Below are 22,604 nucleotides of genomic sequence, written 5' to 3' on the forward strand. Positions count from 1 at the left end.
CATGAAACTGGTTACAAGGCAGGCTATGCGGAATGAGGCAGGGGGAGCCTTGGAAGTTAACAGCTGGAGTTTCCAGGGCAGGAGGACTGGTCACATGGAGGCAGCAGCTCTGTCTGGTGTTTCCTGCCCCAGGAGTTCCTGGGAATCCTTTCTTAGGAAACACAGTAACGAGGAGTTACTTCCCCCCCCACCGCACACACTTAAGATTTGATAGATTTTACATCATGTATAGAGCTCACAACATCTTCATGTGAGTTCCCAGCAGACTAAAGGAAGAGCCAAGCTGTCACAATTAAATACACACAGGAGAGAAATACTTAACTCTTCCCGGGGAGCGCAGACATGAGCCACCTCCTTCTTGGCCCGTCCGTGGAGCTGTGTGTGGCACCAGGAACAAGGAGCTGCCTGGAGTTTGGATCCCCTTCTGAAGCATCTGCCTTCCTCAGAGCACAGCTGGACCGGGCTCACCTCTCAGTTTCACACAATTAAAAACAAACAACCAAAACGAAACAGAAGTGAGAGTCTCAACCTTCCAAGTTTAAGCAGTGCATAAAATGTTTTAAGGGACTCAGCTGAAATTGCTGTAGTATTGTTTTCACATCAGACTACTGTCTCCTCTACTAGTCTTTTCTGACAGTGTTATCTGTAAGAAAAACAGGACAAACTGTTTTGATTTTAAATTAAATTTTGCTTTGTCTTAAGTTGAGAGCCCTCATACACAGAGAGCTAGCAAAAACCAAACATTCAGGTTTTGCTGGGGATCTTGGAAAGCATCAAAAATACCAAATTTGAAAGACATCCTGAAATAAAAAAGAAAAAGTACCTATGACATGAAGAAGAAACGGAAGGGAGGTAAGAAAATGTGTTATAATGTGAATGAAAATGCAGCTTACTCCTGTTTAGCTAAAAATTAATTTCAAATTTGACTTGTTTACTGCTTGTATAAGAAGAAAAATACTTGGGCGCCTTCCCTCCACTTCCCCTTCCAGCGAGCTCAGGACTAAGCTGGGGAAGACACCCAACCGTCAGTATAGATTTCCTCATTGCCTTCTTCCCCTTCTCTCGCAGAACAGACCGCACTTCCACGCTCAAGAAGCGTTTCTGAATGTCAGAGGATTGAAACGGCCGCGATGCCCACCCTGGTGTGCCCTGAGCCTGAGCCGGCAGCGCGGTGTGGGCTCACACAGACGCAGAATGGCCGCCCTGTAGCTCTAGTACACTTTCCCCACACTGGCTGGCCAGCAACCCCACGTCATTTCTGAACTCAGTTTGCAAGACTAGTAAGTGTGACCTTTGGGAAACTTCAAAATACAAACAGTAAAATTTTTAAGGTGACTATTCCCAAAGACGTGAGAGAAAAAACGACTCCAGAACTGTTAACAGGTTTGTACATGACAGTTCTGGTCTGTGCCCAGATAACTGCTCCAAACACGCTCTAGTCTATCACTGTTTTTGCCAGTATCAGTTACCTTCCTAGAAGAAGGCTTATGTTAGTCAAACAATTATTAAAATATTTTTATCTGACAGCTTTTCGTAAGTAAGGGCTTGGTGGTCTCACCGCAGGACTTTGTGTCTGGTAGTTTATTAAGGAGTTAAACCAAGAAGGCATGAACAACCGCGCCAGACGCCACAAGGACAGGGAACCCTACACGGCCTCTGGAAATCCAAAGGACCCAAAGCAGCTTGTACAGTTCAGTCCCCCGGCTGAGACGACGACGTGTGGTCGTTCAGACCGAAGAAATAAGGACAAAAGCTGTGTCTGCGCAGAGAGCGCCCAGCAGCTGAGCAGCGAGGTAAGAATCCTGCTTCTAATCCCCCGAATGCTGAGGCTGTTCTAGAGGGAGAGCAGTGGGACAAAGCTTTACAGCTTTAACTTACTCAAAAACCCGAGGAGAATGGTCTTCCCTCTGCCTGTGTAATAGCTTTGTATTTGGGACAGTCAGGGTCCAGTTAACCTCCGCAAAGCACCAAAATCCTTTTCCCGTGGGTGGCAGCTGCTGTTCCACGGGAAAGGGGCAGCAAACACTTCTGCGTCCAGTTTTGCTCCCTGGCAGGTACAAGCAGCGGCACGGCCAGCTCGGGGTGGCGGGCACTGCCTGCGCGGTCAGAAGCAAAGTGCTGCAGTTACAGCTCAGTCTCTCACCTCGGTGCAAGTCAGAAGGTCGCAGTGCGCAGGAGGGCAACACAGCTGAAAAAGGAAGGCCAAAACCTTTCTGGAAAGCTAAATTAATTCTCATTAAGCATTTGTCAATTAGCAACTTTTTCCAGAGTCCTTTCTAAGTGTAGAAGATCACTCAAAGGCACGCTTTCCTGACAGGGACTAAGCAATGTCACTGCAGAACAGAGAAAGACCTTTTTTTTCAATTCCAAAGGCAGGAGGGAACTGCTGAGAAGCTGAAGCAGCAGCAGGCTGGATCTAGAGATATTATTCCACTGCTTCGAACCTCTTGGGAAAAAAAAAAAAAGTGTCTTTTTTTCTCTCTCTGGATATCCTCTTCAATACTTTATTCACCGTAAGTTTGATTTGTTTAGCTGAAAACTGATGCCTTTCTTTTGTCCTAAGCTGACTGCAAGTCTGGGGCCTAACACCTGCTATGAACAGAGACAGCAGATTTTTCATTAAAAACTATTTACTTCATTAAAACGTGGCAGTTACCCGACGACGAGCATTGCAGGCCCACGCTAGAGGAAGGGCTTTCAACTCAGTGAAAGATATGAACTGGGTAGGGGTGAGGAAGTAATAAAAAATAAAGTCACAACATGCCCCCCCCGCCACACCCGCCCACCCACACTTGATAAATCTTAGAGGCCCCCACCCCCCCAGAAGGGCTTTGCTGCTGCTTACTGTTTCTTCAGGTGTTTTCCGCTCTCGGATGTGTTACAGCCAGCTCAGAGGCCGTCAGCCCTGGCCGCCCCTCGCCCACAAGCAGCAACAGGCCTGCCTGAGAAGAGAGGGAGAGGTTAATTAATGACACTGCGCGCACGTCACCGGACAAAACCTTCTGCCGCGCTAAATGTGCTCTTGTAACATCAGACAGAGCAGAAAGGATCAGACTTTTCACCAAAGCTTCCTCACCCGTTGTAACGAAACCCGACCCAGAGTAACGTTACTGGTGAGTCAAGTTCATTCTTAAACATTCCTGTTCCCCTTCTGGTCAACTCGCAGTTACCAGCATCTATCAAACTAACAAGAGTTTTCGGGAGAGTTCCCCAAGCCCAATCTGGGGGAGTATTTTAAAGAACAAAAGTTCTAGTTACCTCAGAGAAGCCTTTCCATCAATAAAATAAAAGAACTGGAACTGCTGGTTAAAACAAAAATAATAAAATCCACATTTTAACAGGCTACAGGTACAAAGCACTCAACACACAAACTCCAACCAATCACAACAGTAAAGAACAGTTTTCTTTTTCTTTTTTCCTTTTTTTTTTTTTCTTTAAGGGGCAGGGGCATGGAAAAATACAGCACACTAATGAAACAAAATGCAAAAAATACAAAAAAATAGAAAATAGAAAAAATGTATTTACAAGTGATACATTACTATGATCAGAAAGCACAAAGACAACTGCTGCTATAATACATGCACCGGGTCAAGAAGGAACTACTAAAAACCTGCAAGGGAGTTGTTCATAAAAAAAGAAAATTAAAAAAAAAAACAAAACAGAGAAAAAAAACAAAAAACAGAAAAAAAGACACCCCCCCACTCCCTCCCCCCTCAAACGAACAGGGTCCGGTTCAAACTTTTTTCTTCCCTAGTTTGCTACATTGATCAAAATCAAATATCCCCTAAAGTCCATGAGTACAACCAGTACAAATACTACACTTGTTTTTAAACTGCAGGTTCAGTTGTAGGAGGGGGGGAAAAACAGCAGCTCATCGTAGATCCATATACAAGAAAGCCAGAGTAAACTGCTCTACATGCTAAAAATTACAGCAAGCCCCTGTCTGCTACATAGCATGATCTTAGCAGGTTTTCCTTTTTATTTATTCATATATATATCTATATGTGTGTATATATATATGTATAAAAATCGTGCCCTTTTTCACTGCAACATGACATCTGGGTGGAAATGTAACTTGTTACAACAAATTTTTATATGTATACTGCAAGAAGTCACTCAATGTCTGTGGATTTAATAAGTAACCTCACACCACAGGAAATATTTAATAAATCAAAAAAAAACCAATATTGTGACAGAAGACCTTCTGTCTCAGTTCTTTTCAAAACCGAAGTCCAGCAGGAAACTGGTCCCAATGTACAGGAGGGGTTCTCTGAAGAAGCTTCAGTTTGCTTAAACCGTTTTTTCTTTTTAGTGTTCACAAGTTTTTGAACGACTTCAAGCCGTTTTCAGTTTCAAGTCTGTCTCTTCCTCTCTCACAAAAGTAATAGTCTGGTACTAATCCATCTGAGCGAGGAAAAGAGGAAAGTGGCTGCAGTTGCACAAAGGGTCCCCAGTTCCACATCTGCAGGGAGACAGGGAGTCACACGGAGCTCCAGGATCTTAGCTTTTCTTTCTTTTCCTCCTTTTAATACAAAGTCCTTTCGTCCAAGTCCTGTAATTGGTACCTTCCCAAGTACCAGCCAGTCCAGACGGCAGGAGACGACAAAGCCACAAGTTAAAGTGAAAAGGACCAAGGCAGAAGTTCAGGTCACTTCCTCTCTGTTCCATCATACTTCCAGGAAACGGGAGCTGCTGGACTTGGAGTGGAAAGGCTCAGACCACATGCGCCGTAGATCGCCCTAGGCAGGAGAACAGCAGAAGGACCATGCCCTCAGAAACTTCAAAGTCCATTTAGAACTCACATTTCAAAATGCACATACAATTGTAAGCATGTCTTAAAGCAAGTCTGTTCTTCACCTGCTTTGCAAATTACAATAAAGACAGTAAAAAAGAAATCCTTTCCCTGTCAGGCCAGAACCTCTGACTTCGGCAGCAGATCTACCTAAAATGGGATTCTGATGGGAAGGAAATATTTATGCAGGTGGAAAATTCTGCCATTTCTGAGGCTCCACTCCCCAGAGTGCTAGATGTGTGTTTCAACAACAACCCTGTAACAGGAAAGGTTACGTGTTAAAATTCCAGTTCAGAACTGGTGACTGGAAAGAGGTAAACAAGGATCTGCCTCTCCAATCTCTGTCCAACCTTTGTGCCCGCATTCTTTCATGACCAGCTGGGCGAGGACAAATTCACTTATTTAATTAAAGAAGCATTTATTACTGGTACTTTATGTCCATAAATTATCTTCTATTTCAGGGACTCAACTCCCAGCTACTCGTTCCTCCAAAGCGACGGTTTCCCCCCAAGAGCAGCGGTTCCCTAGTTCTGGGCCAGGGCTGCTCGGGAGGGGAGAGGACACGCTCCATCCTCAGGAGAAGCAGTGCCCAGTGCAAGAACAGTGACCCGATTCCAGCTGACCCCCGAGCTTCCTGCTGCGCATAAATAATCCTGTCTTACCTTTAAATAGGCCATGGTGAGGAGCGGCAATAAAGTGAATGGTACCAAATAGAGTAGGGCAGGCTGGGCTGCCCGGTGAATACGAGAAGCTACTGTTGCAGTTAGTAGACCTGCGAAAGAAAAAAGTGACAATAAATATCTTTAGGTTGTAAATGAATGTTCTAATCATTTCATCCACACGTGGCTGGCTCCCTTCCCCACCATTTTAAGAGACGGGCTGTGGAAAAGTTACTTATCTGTGCTTCGCTTTCCCTGAATAGATTTAAAGCAAACATAACAGTGAAAAATTGCTCTGTGTTAGTATTAGTCTGTGTTGAGCCACTTGCTCCAGCCTCGAATCTCAAAGACTAAGCTAAGAATAACTCAAACAAAAGATGACAAAAGGCGAAGGGGAGGAAGTTGAAAAGCACGAGGCTGAAGTGCTGCTCCAGTGCTGGTACCTCTCGAGACAGTCAGTCTGAGGCTCCTGGCCTGAGAAACAGGGCGGAGAGGAAGGATTGTACACACCAGGAGTGATTTTCCTGGATACCTGCCCAAAGGGAACGTAGAAGGAAAGCCAGGGGGTGGGAGGAGGAAGGCTATTGGTTGGAAATGATCTTTGCATCCTCAGCAGGACTGCAGGAGGTCAGGATATGAACCTGCTGGATATGTCCCGGCCTTAGGGAAAAGCCTATTTGTTAGGGAGGAGAGGGATGGCTACATCAAATCATAAACAGCATTCCAGTTGTGACTACTTACGATTCTCTGTATGTACTAAAATGTCACAGGATCATAAGCATTAGCAGTAAAATACAAAAATTATCTAGATGAATTACCTGGATGTACTCTTCCACAGCACAATCCATCTACAAACTCCCCTATTTTTCCCATAACCCAGGTATAAACTACAGCACCTTCTATGTGAGTAAAGCAAAGTATAAAAAGTTGCTAACAAAAATACACTGATAATCTCTTTCATCTTCTAAACTAACGTAACAAAAAAAAATTCTTCAAAAGGAGACTACAGAATGGTTTTTCCCCGAGACCGTACCAATGAAACCCAAAGAGAGGAGGATTAAAAAAGAACATAACCAAGCGTTCTCTCAAAGCCTCTTTACACTTGCTTTCATCATCTTTTAAACCTACTACAATAATCCTGCGTCTGCTCACTAAGCAGCTGTCCATATTAAACTAATTACTCACCTACAAAATATCCGATAAGTGTGCAGTGAAAGTAAGAGACCTTCTGCATACGTCCCGAGATGTTCCCTGGTCCTGGGGCACCACAGGAATCGCTGTTGGCTTGCTTTTTGTAGTTATCGTAACGCAGGACGAAGCAGAGCAGAAGCCCTGGCATCACAATATCTCCGATCCCCAGCATAGAGAAGTGGCTGCCTGTGGAACTAGAGAGCAGCCCAAATTGGGTTCGTGCCCAAGACAGAAGGCGACAAGCTCCAAACTCCTCCACCTGGGTTCTGAGCTTCATTTTGCACAACCCTTCTTTCTACCACCGCGCTCGCATGCAGCAGCGGCTAAATGCTGGCTACTGAACATTGTTTCCTGAGTGATCTCACCGCCACCTCAGCTCAGTTTTAAACATACCCATTTTGACAGCAATGGCATGTTGCACCGGACCAGTTTGTTTCTACCAGTAGTGTTTAAACTGCTTCTGCTCTTAACTCACTCAGTGAAACAGACCATCAGCTCAGTATTTCCATCTTCTCTCTCCTAAGCGCTGCCGGGAGGTACCAGCTGTCCGTTTTATCAAACTGATTGTCACGGACAGACACCGCGCCCTCATTGCCGTGTACACAGATCACCTCTAATGCAAGGCAGTAACTCAATTTATGGGCCTCTCCCATCTTTGGCCCCATTCAGACAAAACATGTAGAAAACTACAGTCTCACCAGACGCCAGAGCAAATTGCTAATTAGATTAAGAACTAAAATTGCCCGTTATCTTAAATCCAAGATCTTTTTCATGAAAATGAAGCCAAATTAAGTTATCAAAGTTGACAAAATGAACAATTTTGGTTTTATCATTGCAGACAACCAGTTCCTAATTGCTGTAGTTTCAGCATCCCAGCATCTGAAGAAACAAGACTAAATATGCCAACATAGCCCAGTGCATAACCGCTGGCGCACCGGGGCTTACTGCCCAGCCAGGCCTACGCGTATCTGGTTCGGAGCCTGAGACACGAAGGATCCCCTGCAGTAGAGAGATGTGGAATAATCTCCCTCCGACACAGCACTCTCCCGGTACGCCATCCGTGCTTAGATCAGTTTCTAACTCCCTTCCCAATCACTTGCCATTCTGCAGTAATCAAGACTATTCTGATGTTATAATAAACCTCAGGTCTTTTGCTTTTAAGCATTAGGTCCTAAGTCCTACAACAGCAGTCATTAAACCACAAAACTCACACCTATGTCAAAAGGCGTGTCCTGTTCTGAACAGGCCACCTTTTAACCTAATTAGGATCATTTTTGCACGCTATGAGTCAGCAAATGCAAAGCGTTCAATCCTCACTACTCATTATATACCTTTTTATCTTGAAGAAGGAGTGACTAAACAGGGAACTAAGCTGGTATGTTCTGACAGATTTAGTGCTTCAAAAAAGTACAGAGAGGGAAAAAATGTCTTATATAATACAGTAAAAGAACGCGTGATTTTACCTTGGAAATACAAGTTTACCAGGCAGCGACAGACGGGGAACGTCTCTGCCCACATTTGGTCCCAGGTGAAGTTTCCGGGATAAAACGTCAAGGGGATTATCGGCTGGTTGCGTGGCCACTTTGACCATAACGTTGCTGTTAAAGATGTAGGCAGAAAAAAAGACCTATGGAGCAAGGAAATCATTGGAAATTACAAACTGCAATTATACAGCAACTCAAGGGTGTGTGTATTTTTGCTTTGCTTATTCAAGAAGTGAAAGCATATTGTCTAAATTTTCCATATACATACGTTGTATATATGATGATAAAAGGCAAAATATATTTCAAAAATTCAGATAAAGTTTTTCATGCTATTAATCTTCAAGAATTACTGGAATATACTTTCTGATATCAAGACATTGATCAATAGATAGAGATCCTTTGGCAAAGGACCTGTCCTGACTACAGGTAGGTGGTCTGGGACTACCAAGGCGGGTACCAGGCTACTGAAAACAGGAGAAAGCTCGAAAGCAGAGAAGAGGTAAGTGCGGCGCTCGATGATGCAACACTTGTTTCAGCCAGGCTCTTACGCTGCAGCGCATCACACTGGGAAACCGACTGGCTGCCAGCGCTGCCGGGGAGCGCTTCCCTGGATCAGTGCTGGTGTTACACAAAGGTAAAACAAAGTCCTTTCACTATTACAAAATATGTTCTCTCAGGTTTCTTATAAAAGTGGGGTAAGATTTTATGCCAGCCTTACTGGCTATAAATCAGTTTGCATTCCTGTTTTGCAGATTTCACTGCCAGTCTGAAGCGGGCACGTGTATACTGTGCGAGCGTGGATAAGACTTTGTGTTTACTTGGAAATACTTATTCTGATCTTCAGCCAGCCTTTCAAAATTTGACGTCCACTTTTTTCTTTTAAATAATATGCTGAAGTTGAAATATTCTAAGCATGTTTCTGCTTTTGTCAACTAATTACCAAGGAAATCATTCCATATCCTACTGCAGACTTTAGCGTCTCAGAATGGAGCAATGAAGCTGATCTTCTGGCTTTGCCAGATTTCATCAACTTCATACTAGTACATTTCACGTACAAACGGCCCAAGGCCAATTACAAATCCAAAGGATAAAAAACAGTTTTAGCAAAACCAAACAAAACACTTACCCAAAAGACATCATAAATTAGTAACCCAGAGAGTAGCAAGCAGGAAACCTTCAGGCTCGGCAGCCGAACAAAGGCTATCATTGCAACGCACAGGCCCATAGCCAGAGCTACAAAATGCAAGCACATAATTAGTTCATTACAAAAGGAAAAATAAAACAAAACAAAAAAAGCCCAAACCAACCCCCCACCCCCAAAACACCCCAAGGAAGCCTCTGCTCGCACCTGTGCAGCACTGCGCGTGCTAGATGACTGTCCACTGTTTCCAGATAGTGAAATTCTTACCGGCATTAAGAAAAGTCAAAATCCATTCATTAGCCAAGGGCAACCATGCTCCCATGGAGGCAGAAACCCCCCTGCAGGCACAGCTGCCCGTTCCACTCATCTGCCACCACACACCACACAGAAATGTTTTCATGTCTTGTGTCCTAGAGACGGTATCCCCTGAACAATGCTGACTGCCCAGTTAAATACCAAAGCAACACAACAACTTCGAACTCTTTGTGCGACAGACAAACCTCTACGTTTACACTATTAGGAGGTTTTCTAGTAAATGCATAAAATAAATAGAAACCTTGACTCTCAATTCAGAAATAGCACGGTTACGTGACATGTTAGAACATGATATGACAAAAACCCACTCAAACCAATCTTCTGCTTGGGCAAGATTGTGTAAGACTGCCCGAACACCAACTATGAAATGGTATTGTTCAGATACACAGGGATTTCCCAAGAACAAAACTCCATGTGAAAGCCAACCTACCAACGGGGAAAAAAAATACGGGCAAGTCCTTTCCTAACCCCTCTCCCAAGAGTGAGTTTTCAGCCAGATCAACAAGCTGAACAACATGCCGCAGCTCCGATGTGAGTTCTGCTCCAAGGGGAATTTTGTCAGGGTAGAAAACTGAGATGTTACACTAAAAAAAAAAAAAAAAAATCCCAGTCTTCACATTTGTGCAATTTCCTGCTTCTTTAAGCCTAGCCTTAGCTACCAACTGACAATCAAATACATTTCAACTGGTTACAAGCAAATCCCTAAAGAGATGCTTAAAATAAAAAAGTTAAAAAACTTAAAAGGTAAATCAACTTTCATCTATGATATCAGCATATTTACAAAGAATAACGGAGCCCTTTTGGGGCCAGATTTCACTTAAGTATGCAGACATTTGTAAACAAAACGTCTAATATTCTGTCTCATGTGACACAGAATCTGTGAAAAGTTATAATCGTACTTTGACCAACTGCAACCGCAGGGAAAATTGATTCATTATGTATATTTTGACTAGGCCAAAATTTACAAGGTAACATTTGGATTCTCATGCTGTAAGTATACAACTGAAACTACCTTACGCTTGCATTTGACCCGAAAAATGTGGAGTTCTTCCATCAAAACGCTAAGGAAACATTTCCGTATAGATTGCAGGGGAAAAAGCGCCCCCGTGGGCTGCCAGCGGGGCTGCCCGCCGTGCCCAGGGGCTGAGCCCAGCAACGGCGCTGCCAAACCCGCCTTATCGTCTCAGAATTGACAACACCGTCAAGGCTGCCAGCTTTAACGAAGTAATGGGATTACTCAGATAAAAATGTACCCTAAATCATGCCGCATAACTGTAACTTGCGATAAAATGTAGAGCAAATTACTGAGGTTTAAAGAATTTGACACAGCGAAGCAGCGAGAACTGCATTCAGCAATTCAATACAGCCTTCAGTTACAGACTTCCTCTGGCAGAAGAGCAAATACAAGGGAATGATCTCTCTTAAATCAAAGAGGTTTCTCTAAAGCCAATGTTAATAATAGCTCAAGCAAGCCTATATTTAGGAGAGGATCTCCAGCTTATAATTAACTAGCAGTGGAAATATTTTAACCAGCGTGAAGTTTTATCTATTGTTCATACACTCCATTTCTCTGTTACTGAAACAAACACAGGCACACGTGCAAGACGCTTTCATCGAACTAAGCAAATACTGGGTAGAAAAGGAGACGGAAAAGAATCCTTTAAATGACAGTGAAATACACATGCCAATAATTATACAGTTTTGCAACTGTTCTAAGAAACACTGGCAAATTTAAAAAACAGAAGGGAAGCAAGAATGCCCGAGTAGTATCGGCCAAAGTGCACCAACAGCCTTCTCTAAGCAGAGGCCATTCCTTTTCCAATGAAAGAGTCCAGAAATCATACGAGAAACAGTGTCATCCCTATCCAAGCTCATGGATGGGGCTGACAAACTAAATAAGGCAGATCTCCATTGAAATATACTCCAAATTGGAGCGGGGGGGTGTAAAACAGCCACACAAACAGGAGCTCTGGGCTGGAAGTACTGGGCAACGGGTTAACAAAGCTGAGTAAGAAAGAACTAAAAGAAAGAGTTAACCTTCAATTAACAGAACGAATTAACTTCAGAGTCCCTGCACGCACACTCCTTACAGAAAAACGATATTCTGAGGATTAAGAGTATTCTTGTATTTGTGATTAGACTCTCTGGACACGGCACATTGTTCAGCTGTACTGCACTACTGCACCCAGCGCCGATGAAACCCCCGAGATGCTGGTGGTGTGGTGTCTGGTTTACAAAGCATTTTCCAAGCTGGCAAGGCTCAGACTTCCCCCACTGCCCGCCAGCTGACCTTTGGAAGAAACAGGTACCAAAGTTCTGACCTAATTGCGTCCCTATAAAACTCTTGAATTGTAAAGAGTGGGAATAAGCACACACGTGATGAAGTAGCCTCTGCCCGACGGCCGCAGCAGCTCGGGTGTGCAGCACTTCCCGGGTGTCCGTGCCCGTTCAGTTCTCTCCGCGGCTCTAGACAGACACTGCGTACGCCCACAGCATCCCCCTTGCACATCTCCAGCTACGTCCACTGTTTAGGAAAGCTTTTAACCAGGCTTTACCAGGGGACAGTGGCCATCCTTGATGATTCTGTCAACAAACAATCCGCTCTGAGAAATGAGCATTTCAAGACCTATAAATGTACATTGTGACGTGCCAGAACAAGGCCCTGGAGACAGTATCTGCTCATTCTATCCTGTAAACTGTCCCTGGCTTTAGAAACAGTTCAACCAGCTACTGTGCAGACAGGGGAATTGTAGTATTTGAGCAATGAAGGCTGTTCTGGCAGGAACTGCCATATCTCAATTTTGTAAGGACTGGAAATTACCATGAAGTATTTCCCCTCCTTTTTACTTAGCTCTCGAGTAGAAATGCTCCTCTCATAAAGACAGAATCAACTGCACAACAACAAGCCCCCCCCCCAAAATCAAGGTGTACTCTTAAGAAGAGCCGCCTGCCCCACATCTCCCCCCAGCCACCAGCCCGGGCAATATGAAGCACGTTCGCATCATCTGGTCCATTTTCTGCCCACGGCGAAACAAAAGATGGTCCCGGTGCGAGGCGGGAGGAGGAGGCAGACCCCAGCACACCCAGCAGCTGGCAGGCGTTGGCTTAAAGACGAACAAGTGGTCCACTTGCATAAATTACCGAGCAGTACTTATTGCCCACATTTCCCTCCAAAGAAGATTAACTGGGGTCTCAAGTGTTCAGTTACGGAGAGGCAAAGGCTGAAGGCAGAGATGCTGTGATCCCACTGGCAGCACTACATCCCACTGCAGAGTCTGTTTGCCTGATGAAGGCCAATAAATGCTGTTCCCTGTTCCACGTCACTTACAAACGTTGATTTAATTGGATTTGAACAAAGGACAGGAGGCTTACCTATACAGTATAAGTCCTCTTAATATATAAACTACGTAAAATATTCCAAAGCCAGACAGCATTAACACAATTCAGTAAATCATAAACCACCACCAAGAGAAATAAAACCCAGAGACCACTCTGCAGTACTCTGCAGATTAATTACCGCAAAGCCCGCTATTTCAGACTGAAGTGCTCACAAAATAAGCTATTTTTAAGTAAATGCTTCTGCCAGTATTTCAGTGTAGACAAGTCTTTTCGGATTTTGTCAAAATACACACTTGACGCTACATTTAGCTTTGTAGCTACTGCAGATCAAAAATCACCCTTGACTTCATGGCGGGCTACTCTGCTTAATGCAAACCAAACATCGTTTGCACTTTTTTCATTCAGTATCTGGGTACTTTAAAAGGTATTCCCTCACATACAACAGGTGGAACTTTTAAAGCAGCAAAAAATATGAATGAAACAAAACACCTATATACAAAAGAAATAATCCAGATGCCATGAGAGGTTTCAGTGCTAAGGACTTTCTTCTGCTGCCATCTCATTCAGGAGGAGCTGGAAAGCCGATGGGATGTATGCTTTCTATTGCAATAAACAATTCCAAGAACAGGAAACGTTGTCCCAGTTATTTTTCCTCAAGCAATCACAACCTCAGGGTGCCATTTCATGAGACGTCCTAAGCCAATTTAGCTGCCTTACGCGGCTGAGAAGCAGAGGTCCTGCTCCTTTCCTATCAGATTCACTCCATCCTCTTAGATCCCATCGTGCTACCACTTACCTTTTGCCAAATTTAGCACATACCTGACTGCAAAATAATCCAATTTACCTCGCTGCAGCAGCAGCAAAATAGCACGGCAAAAAAAGAGTCGCTGCCATTCTAAGTGAGCTGAATCAGTTCACCATGTGATTAAATGAGTGCCAGAGCTAGCACAAGAGATTTGGAAGGCAGGAGGGAAGGAGGAAAGCTCCTTCTCGGGACAGTAAGCTGTGAATTCAGTGCAACCAGCATGAAAAAAATAAATAAATCACACCTTCAAGCCAACTGGACGCCTGCCAGCTTCACCCATCTCACCATTCTAACTGGCAAGCATCAAAGAGATCAAAGACAACCAGCTACTGTGAACTGTCTCACAACAAATTATTTGACCATCTGAACCAAAAAACAAGCAGCAGCACAGGAAAAATTAACCAGATTGTCGAGATCAAGTTATGATTCATAAACAACCACACATCTTTAACTAAAACTGGCATTCCACCCTACACCACACACGTGCAGGGTGTCTTTCATGGGTGTTCTGGCACTTCCTTGCAAGCTTTTACAAACCAGAAAAACAGGCGTCCCAAACACTACCCTGGCATGTTCCTGACAGCAGTTGTTTTCAGGGAGTCGACCACACAATATTACAACTCAGCAAGCCATTAATATTAGCAAATTTCAGCAATCATCACCAGGTGACTGGATGTGTCAGAACAGGCACAAAGCAGTAGTAAAATCCCTTCATTCACATACTCACCATCCATAAGGAGCCAGTGGCCGGTGAGGACCCAGATAAGGACAAGCATCACAGAGAGAGAAAACGAGAGCAACTCAGCAGCAGTGAAACGCCCGCAGCAGCCAAAGGAAATCCTAGGAACAACACATAAACATCAGCTAGCAGACTTTATGTTTCCATTTAAAGAACAGAAAATGGACGCTGCTGGAACAGGGCTCAACAGCTGATGAAAGATGCCAAGAACAACTGAAGGGAAGTTCCTTTGCCACAAATAGGTACCAAAACAGCAACAAAATAAAAGCTTTCCTCACGTTCAAATAAAGAGTGTACAGAGCCTGAACTAAAGCGATGGAAAAAAAACCTTGTAAATGCTGGCAGCTCGCTTGAAATTGTTACCATGAATGCTGTTTCCTAGTACCATCTAAGATAGTGTTTTTGCAACATGAACCCCAGTCACAAAGTAAAGAAAAAAAATAAAAATTTCAAAACATGACATTAACAACTGCGATTTTCGTTAGTGTAACTACAGTCTCTGAAAACCCCAGCATTAAAATCCATAGTCCAATGTTTACAAACATTAAAATCCAATACTAAATCCCAAACTCTGAAATCTCAGCCAAAGTAAGTCAAACTTCTTAAAAACCCCTGTTGGGAAATCCAGTCCCCTGCAACGGTGCCGTATTTCCCAGGCTGGCAACTCTGCGTGACTTGCAGAAATTGTGCTTCCTAGTTTCAAAGTGGAAACATGGTGCTGGCACAAAAAATATGCACAAACATCAGCCCTGAAGCCCTGAGGTTAATGCTCGTAACCAAAGACTCCACTAAAGAATTCTCATTAAAAGAAATAAATACAACATACAAGAAGAGGAGCAAAAGATTTCTCAAGTCCTTACTTGTTTTGAGGTGAACAAGGCCGTGTTAAGTACTGGCACATCGGGAGCAGAAGGAAAGCAAAAGCTATTGTTGCAAGGACTAGAAAAGAAGAAAAGGTAATATTAGTACATTCAGACCTAATTTCTACAGTACACAAACAAGCTTCTCCAGTCTGAAAGAGCTCTTGCAACAATGTCCTATTATCATACGCTGCAGCATTATTAAAGCAAGAGCAGCTCAAGGCTCCAAGGTTTTCTGCGGAACTTCTATTGTTAGGATGCTTTCAAACTGCAATCAAAATAAAAGCTCTCAAAGGAATGCAATGCCCCATCCAAAAACCTTAAAAAAAAAAAAAGTCTTAAAGCTATTCATGATCATGTGAGCAAGAAAAAGTCTTCTGAGAGTCAAAAAAAAAAAAAAAGAAAACTTATTACAGTCTGGTTGCGAGATTCTTTTAAATTCTTCAACATATAACTCAGATAGTCAGTTTTTCCCCCATCTCACTCAAACCCCTTTATTTATTAGTGAAACACAGTACAGCTTAAGATCAGTTATATCCAGTAGCTGGCAACCTATATTTGTTAAAATACAAAGTGCTTTAAGTTTTTGAAAACAGGACGATAAAAATACATAAGTATCCAAATAGACTATTTCCATAAACATTTTCTTTTTTAAGAAGCATACTTATCCCACTCACACATTTGTAAAAACATTTAGTAACTGCTGGTATTTATAATCATTTTTCCTTCCAGTTTTTTTTAAATAATAGCACTGAATTTGTACTAAGGACTGTCTGAAAGGCTGAAGAGTGAGGGTGTGGGGACACAGACATGTCAGCTGCAGGCAGCCGAAACTGCTGCAGCAAAAACCAGACTGAGATGAGAACGGAAGGGTCGATCGACATTTTCTGCATGCTGCAAATCAAATCTTTGTGCTGTCCTCTACTCATTCCTTAAAACGTTGTTGTTGGTTTTTAAAAGGGATTTTCTTTTTCTCTTCTCAAATGAAGGTGATGAGAAGGAATCAAACATTCTCTTTAGTAGACACTTTAAGCCAACTGGAGAAAAGAAATTGGTCTGGGCAAACCACATCTTTCCACTCCTGAATTCTGACCCTTCTGGTGGGAGGAAGATATTTTTAAAAAGATCAATTAATTAAAAAAAAATAAAATTTTTAAGCATCTGTATGCAAACAGCCCCATGGACACTCACGGTTCTAACAATATTTCAGAGTGGAAGAAAAAAAGAAGAAAAAAAGCAGAATGGATAGGGAAAGAATGAGGAGTGTGGCAGCTCTGCACCCACTGAACTAGGAACACTTCCAGCGGTGCCTGGCAGAGGATGCTGCTTGGAAGCCCGTGCCCCTGCTGCCCCAAGTCCTGCCTGCCCTGCTGCCTCCTGCGCCTCCACCACAGCGGGGCTGACCCTTCCTCACCCAGACAGACCCTCTTTGCCCTTGGACTCTCTCCTTCCCCCTCCTCCCCTCCCAGGCGTCTCAGCAGGGAACCCTGCGCCTCCTGCCCTGCTGTCCCCAGCCGCTGCCACCCCAAAGCTGGATTCATTTAGAGAGTATAAGAATTAAAATGTAATCACGCTAATACACAGTGCCCACAAGTACCCACTCTTAATCTCATTCCCAACTGCCCAGGCTTCCAGTCATAAATTCTCTCTCCCCTCCAGTCTCCATACCTATCATTCAACTGGCAAACCCTTGGCTTAACTCCCACCTGCAGGCTCTGCGCCAGCTCTCCAGCTCTGCCCTCTGCTACCAGCTGCTCCTGGCCATGGGCCAGTTGCTGTGCCCACCTTTGCTCCTGACTCTTCCCTGAAAGGCAAATCTTTGCAGGAGGAAGATTTAAGAGGGGTTTAAGAAACCAGCTATCAGCTGTAATTTAGAAGTCCCCCAGCATCAGCCTCTGAAATCTACAAACGAGGATGCAAAACAGCAGTGCCCGAGCTTCAGGGGACAGAGGGACCGAGTCCCACAGCTCTCAGGTTCCCAGCTCCAGCAGGGTCTGCATCCGGCCACACAGCCCCTAACGGAGCTTGGCGGTTTAGAGGTGCTGGGGCCAAGGTCCCCTGTGCTTAATGACACCCTCCGATGCAAGACCAAGGAAAAGCACAAAAATATCATAAAATGAGGTTCAGGAACAAAGATACCCAAGTGCACTAATCCAAAGAGACTCAATCCTCTTAAACCTGCAACAAGCCCCAACTGACACAGCATCATCTAATTACACGCTGCAAATGTTACAAATAAAGTTACAAATGTTAAGGTCATTCTGGAAATAAATGGACCAACAATCTTGACAAATTAAAACTTGTCATAAATCTTCCCTTATAACATCTTACATATATGTGAGTGTATATATATTTTCCCCCAACATCTAGCATATTTAGAGTAGAATTCATACGAAGTAATAATTTATTTTTCATAGAAAAGAACATATGTGTCATAAGATAAAGTTATAAAAGCAGTATTCAACAGACCTTCACAGGACTGTGCCTCCTGCCTCCAGAACTAGAGACAGGAGTCTCGAGGCTCCTGTCAAGAGCAGAGATTTACATTTCACCCATCAACATCAGCCCCGTTTAAGAGGCTGGAGAGGACACACAGCTCAGGAGTCAAACCATGCGGGAAAAGCCTGCATTGCATATACATGAAGTAGCAGAGGATGAGAGGTATTTAGGGGTTTAAAAATCTTCACAGACTCAGTATGTGGACTGAGGAGGGGGATTTTTAAAAGCTGCTTCAAATTTGGAGCAGTAGGAAGAACCTTGCTACCCCTAACAGGAGCTGGTCTCTTGAAGAACTGCAAAAAGATCAAAAGGCCGAAATTTTCCAAACAATCAAAGCCCTGGCATTTACGTAAATGACAAAATGTAAATAATAATAAACACGATCAGAGGACTTGCAACTTATTTGCAGACAACCATTTCATTTTTGTTCTAAATTCAAGGAATGCAAAAGAATAATACTCAAAATGCTAGTGCGACCAGAAGTACCCTTGAAACAAAGAAAAACTGCGTAACAGCAAAAACCAAAATTAAACTGGGAAAAGTCATCTCTGGATAGTACCTCCATGATCCTATAGAGCACCTGAATTATGAAATACCATGTACAGTTCTGAGCACTGATTTATAAACAAGTGAACTTCATGTAAAATAATACACCCAGCATCTTTCAAACTGACTATAGTTCAGTAGGTTTAGCAAATCTCTAAGTGGAAAATACTTCTCAAATAATACTTGTCGCTTTATTAATAGCTACAGAGACACAAAAGTACAACTGTGAAACCTGATGAGTTTTTTTTTTTAAATGTACTACGACATGTATTATAATTCTTATCAACATTATTTAATTATATTAATGCTTTCCGGTCTATTCCAATTCTTAGAAAGAGAAGAAAACTTAGTCACCTGCTGTGCATATTGTAAAGACAACTTGAACTGAATCAAAGAAGAAGAACATAACTAGGAGAGAGACAGAGGCTCCGATCGGCAGGAACAACGCCTGGGTAGAATCGATGGTTTGAATACCTGCAGAAGAAAGAAAGTGACATTTAACTCGGGCTGTTTCCGACCACACACACACTGACGGCCTGTCCCCACCAACACAACTGAGGACTCGGACAATATATCCCAGTTCAGTTCCGGTGCAATAGATGTTTACTCCGAGATCCTCACGCACTCTCCTAACCACGCACAGCAGCCTGTGGGAAACCACGCCGGCTCAACTGCCCGAGCGAGCGGCTGGGTGTGCACAGCAACTGCCCTGCTTTGCAGATTCCAAGAACTGAAACCTGGCAGAAAATGTATGGTTTTTTTCTTGTGCCCTAGACAGAACAACTAACAAGTTTAAAAAATGAACATTATTTAGGGCTTAGGAATCATACAGCAATTATATATTTGCTTCATTGTACGCCAAGCAACATAAACGTGCTGAACAGAGAATATAAAAGTTTATCTAACCTCCGCAGACCGTGTTAGGCTGACCGAGCTCATGCAAAGGGTGCCACGGCTTCAGATTCCACTTGGGTGAAGGCCACCATGCACTTAAATTGTATCACTGACTGCGATCACCAGATAACATCAAGCCTAACAATAACAGGCAGTTTTCAAAACCCACCCAACTCATTTACCTGTTCATGAAACTACCAACTCAGTTCAGCGTGCACTATTATAATCGCCTTTTATGCTAACAAGGCCAACAAAAATTCATACTCACATTTCATAGCTGGAAGCAATTTTAAACAGTGCAGAGATACTGAGGTATTTTATTCTGATTATTTCCCCTCACCTCAACCATGCAGTGGGAGTACTAGGGATATTAACAGTGGGACAGGACATTTTTTCCTATATTTTACCACAAGCTATTAGAATTACTAACAAAATTGAGAAGATCAGGCTTTGAAAAGCCCATGTATCCCCACAAATTCTAATACTTATCCAGTCTTAGCTGTATTTACATTTGATCACGAGTGGGGGGAGGAAGAAGCCATAAGTAGTAACATAATTAAAAATGCAAGCCCTACGTATATTTGTAAAGCATTAAAATAACAGGTAACAACTGAAGTAGTCACTTGATAAGAAGTATGCAAAATGTCTTTAATGAAAAATTAATATAAGACTCAGACCTAGATGAGTTCTAAAACCAACTTAGCATGACTGCGTTATCCCAAAATAATTAGACACTGGTGTGTGAAGCAGGGTTTTACCTGTCCCAGGATTTTAAGGATAAGCATTTAGGTTATCAAGCAGAATATCTGTGCATATGTATGGATGCACATATACAGAGACACACACATACCAGTAATATACACACACATTGTTTGTGCGTGTGTGAGAATGTGTCTTTTCCCCCCCCCCCCCGTGAAAGACTGGTAAGTTGTCTAAATACCAGGTTACCTACACAACTCATAGTTAACAGTGTATCTCAGTACATTGAAAAACCTCAAACACACGTGAAACACACTCACTAAAACTTAGTATCTGTCATAAGTACTTAAGAATTTTCATAAAATTAAAGCTAAACAATGACCATGGAAGCCAGGACACTGGCACCGTATGGGCATTTATTAGTTCAGGTCACAGAGCTCTTATTCTTAAACATAAGCAACACAATAAATTTTAAAAATAAAAGGCAGTACTTCTCAGTCACTTGGGTTTTCTATGTTACTGAGGTGTGGTACGAAAGGGTAAAGTACAGTATCGATAGTCCAGTGATGACAGTGCAAAGACACAGAAATTCCTGTGTTCTTATCGGTGACTTAGATCTAGCTCCTTCTGCTTTGAGAAAGAGCATTTACTCACATGCCCTTCAACTTCCCAAGGGAAAAAAGCAAACAAAACAAAACCCCAGAAATGACATGCTACAAACCACCTTGGCATACGGGAATTAGTGCCTGGAGTGTTAAATGTCAACGTTCTTCATTTCATTTCTGATCATTTTGACAGCTCATCCCCTTCATGTGCCCACTCCCAGCCCCAGACTCTCTTCTCTGGCTGCCCACGTGCCAAAAGCCTCAACTGTTGGTTGCTGAATCACCGGGCACAGCGACCTCTCTGCTCTGTGCTGTCAACAGCAGCAGTGCTCCAACAAACTTGTACATTCCAAGAGTCTGTATTTTTAAAAAAAGGCAAAAAAGCAAAAGACACTACAACATATGTTATTGATTTTATATTTTTTAAGCTATATTTCTTACTTTAAAAAAAAAAAAGCAACCTGAGCATTCAGGGTTTTGTGCACAGGGCTGCCCACGTATCTCACTCCTGTCTTCCAAACTTGCTGAAACTATTCATTCTAGAGCCTATTCTCAGAATATACCCATATAAATTGCTATAAGTTAAACCCAGGTGTGAATTTACAGCACACTGTGTACAACACATTCCACTCTTAACTGTTCACATACACATTACCTGCAAAACACTGCATCTCAAATGGCCAAGCTGCCTGGAATCTATTTATAGATTACAGAGGGGACAATCACCGCGTAGGAGCTGACATGTTAATCCCCATTCTGAATAGATTGTGTGTCCATTATAAATGAGTTGCCCAAAGCCATGTGAACTCTACATTTCAATTTCTCTATTGATAAACCTGAATCATGGACTTGTTTAGCATACCATGAGATCTCTTGTTGCTTACAGACTGGCTCATATGTCATAGTGATAAACTCCAGACAAAAAGAAATTACATTCCCTTCTCATAACTGCGTGGTGTTTTGGCTTTGTTTTTTGGTTTGGTGTTTTTTTTTCTTTTAAGTAAAGCAGTTTCCATTTCCAGTAAAACCTGACAAATTGCACAGCATGCAATTTCTATGCATTATGGAAATGTTACGTTGATGTCTTAAATTTAGCTTCCATGGGCATGAACTAGATAGCAGCATTAGTGGTGTGTAACGAGATGGTTTGACAAAACCGTTGCATCCTATCAGGTGAATCTACAACCCACGTAGCTCAAACACACGGACGGATGAAGCAAAAAAAGATGCAGCACACCGAAGTGATGAAAGAAAGATAAGGAGTAAAGCTAACCCTTACTGTTATTGGTGCTGTTGCCATTAAAAGACCCAGCCGCGCTGCTATTGTCTTTCTCTTTGTCTTGATTCTCAAAGTCCATGTTAAGAGACCTGCAGGAAACAAAGCAAACTTAACAGGCAAGTTCCAAACTCCTACTTAGGCTCATCAGCTACCGTCTCATTACCTCTCTACCACAGCACCCTCTCCCTGAAAAAGCCCTTTAATGCTGGTTATTAGAAAAAACACCATACACACTGGAAAACTAAGAAAGAAAAAAAAAAAAGCTTACAGTTACAGATGAGGCACCAAATCACACAGGTTCTAGTAGTGAGATTAGTCACCACAGCGTCTGAACTGGTAAGAGTTAACAAACCACAACAAAGATATTTATCTGCCTTACTGGCAAGTGTAGAACATGATGAAATGCAATAAATGCTTCAGTTCTCTGATGTATATGAACTTTTTCCAAATTCTCATTTTGAATCCTTTTCATTCAAATTTAACTACCGGGTTTCATTTTTAAAACAGTATTACGTCCTTCCTCTTAATCTTGTTATGAATGATGACCAAAACCAGCTTGTAAGTACTTGTCTGCTGAATATAAGGTTTGCCTTAATTTAAAAAGCTTCAGCAAAGCCTAGAAAGTAACCAGATACCTATTTTAGATACGGGCAGACCTGGCAGCTAGAGGAAGCTCTGAATAAATGGTACAAATTGATACAACTTAATTCATCCATAGGAGCTGGTAACATTCCCCTATGTACCCAGCTCAGCTCTA

The 22,604-nt window shown here is 42.7% G+C and overlaps 1 protein-coding gene across 4 annotated transcripts in view; it reads right to left on the reverse strand.

Moving 5' to 3' along the window:
• Positions 1-3,306: 3,306 nt before the first annotated feature.
• The window catches only part of SPPL3 (signal peptide peptidase like 3), a 59,994-nt gene continuing 40,696 nt past the window's right edge, over positions 3,307-22,604 (reverse strand). The window contains exons 3-11 of one of the 4 annotated variants that reach the window (XM_074607069.1): positions 21,848-21,936; positions 18,725-18,844; positions 15,326-15,404; positions 14,454-14,566; positions 9,253-9,359; positions 8,106-8,269; positions 6,637-6,836; positions 5,455-5,564; positions 3,307-4,739 (exon numbers count right to left, since the gene is read on the reverse strand). In XM_074607069.1, coding sequence (XP_074463170.1) covers positions 4,668-4,739; positions 5,455-5,564; positions 6,637-6,836; positions 8,106-8,269; positions 9,253-9,359; positions 14,454-14,566; positions 15,326-15,404; positions 18,725-18,844; positions 21,848-21,936 — 1,054 coding nt within the window. In that variant the 3' untranslated portion in view covers positions 3,307-4,667. Of the gene's footprint in view, positions 4,740-4,966; positions 5,565-6,636; positions 6,837-8,105; positions 8,270-9,252; positions 9,360-14,453; positions 14,567-15,325; positions 15,405-18,724; positions 18,845-21,841; positions 21,937-22,604 lie in introns of those variants that run through there. The other 3 variants (XM_074607068.1, XM_074607067.1, XM_074607066.1) reach the window with 3 other exon arrangements.

This window comes from Larus michahellis, chromosome 13 (assembly GCF_964199755.1).
Source record: "Larus michahellis chromosome 13, bLarMic1.1, whole genome shotgun sequence".
NCBI classification, from domain to species: Eukaryota; Metazoa; Chordata; class Aves; order Charadriiformes; family Laridae; genus Larus; species Larus michahellis.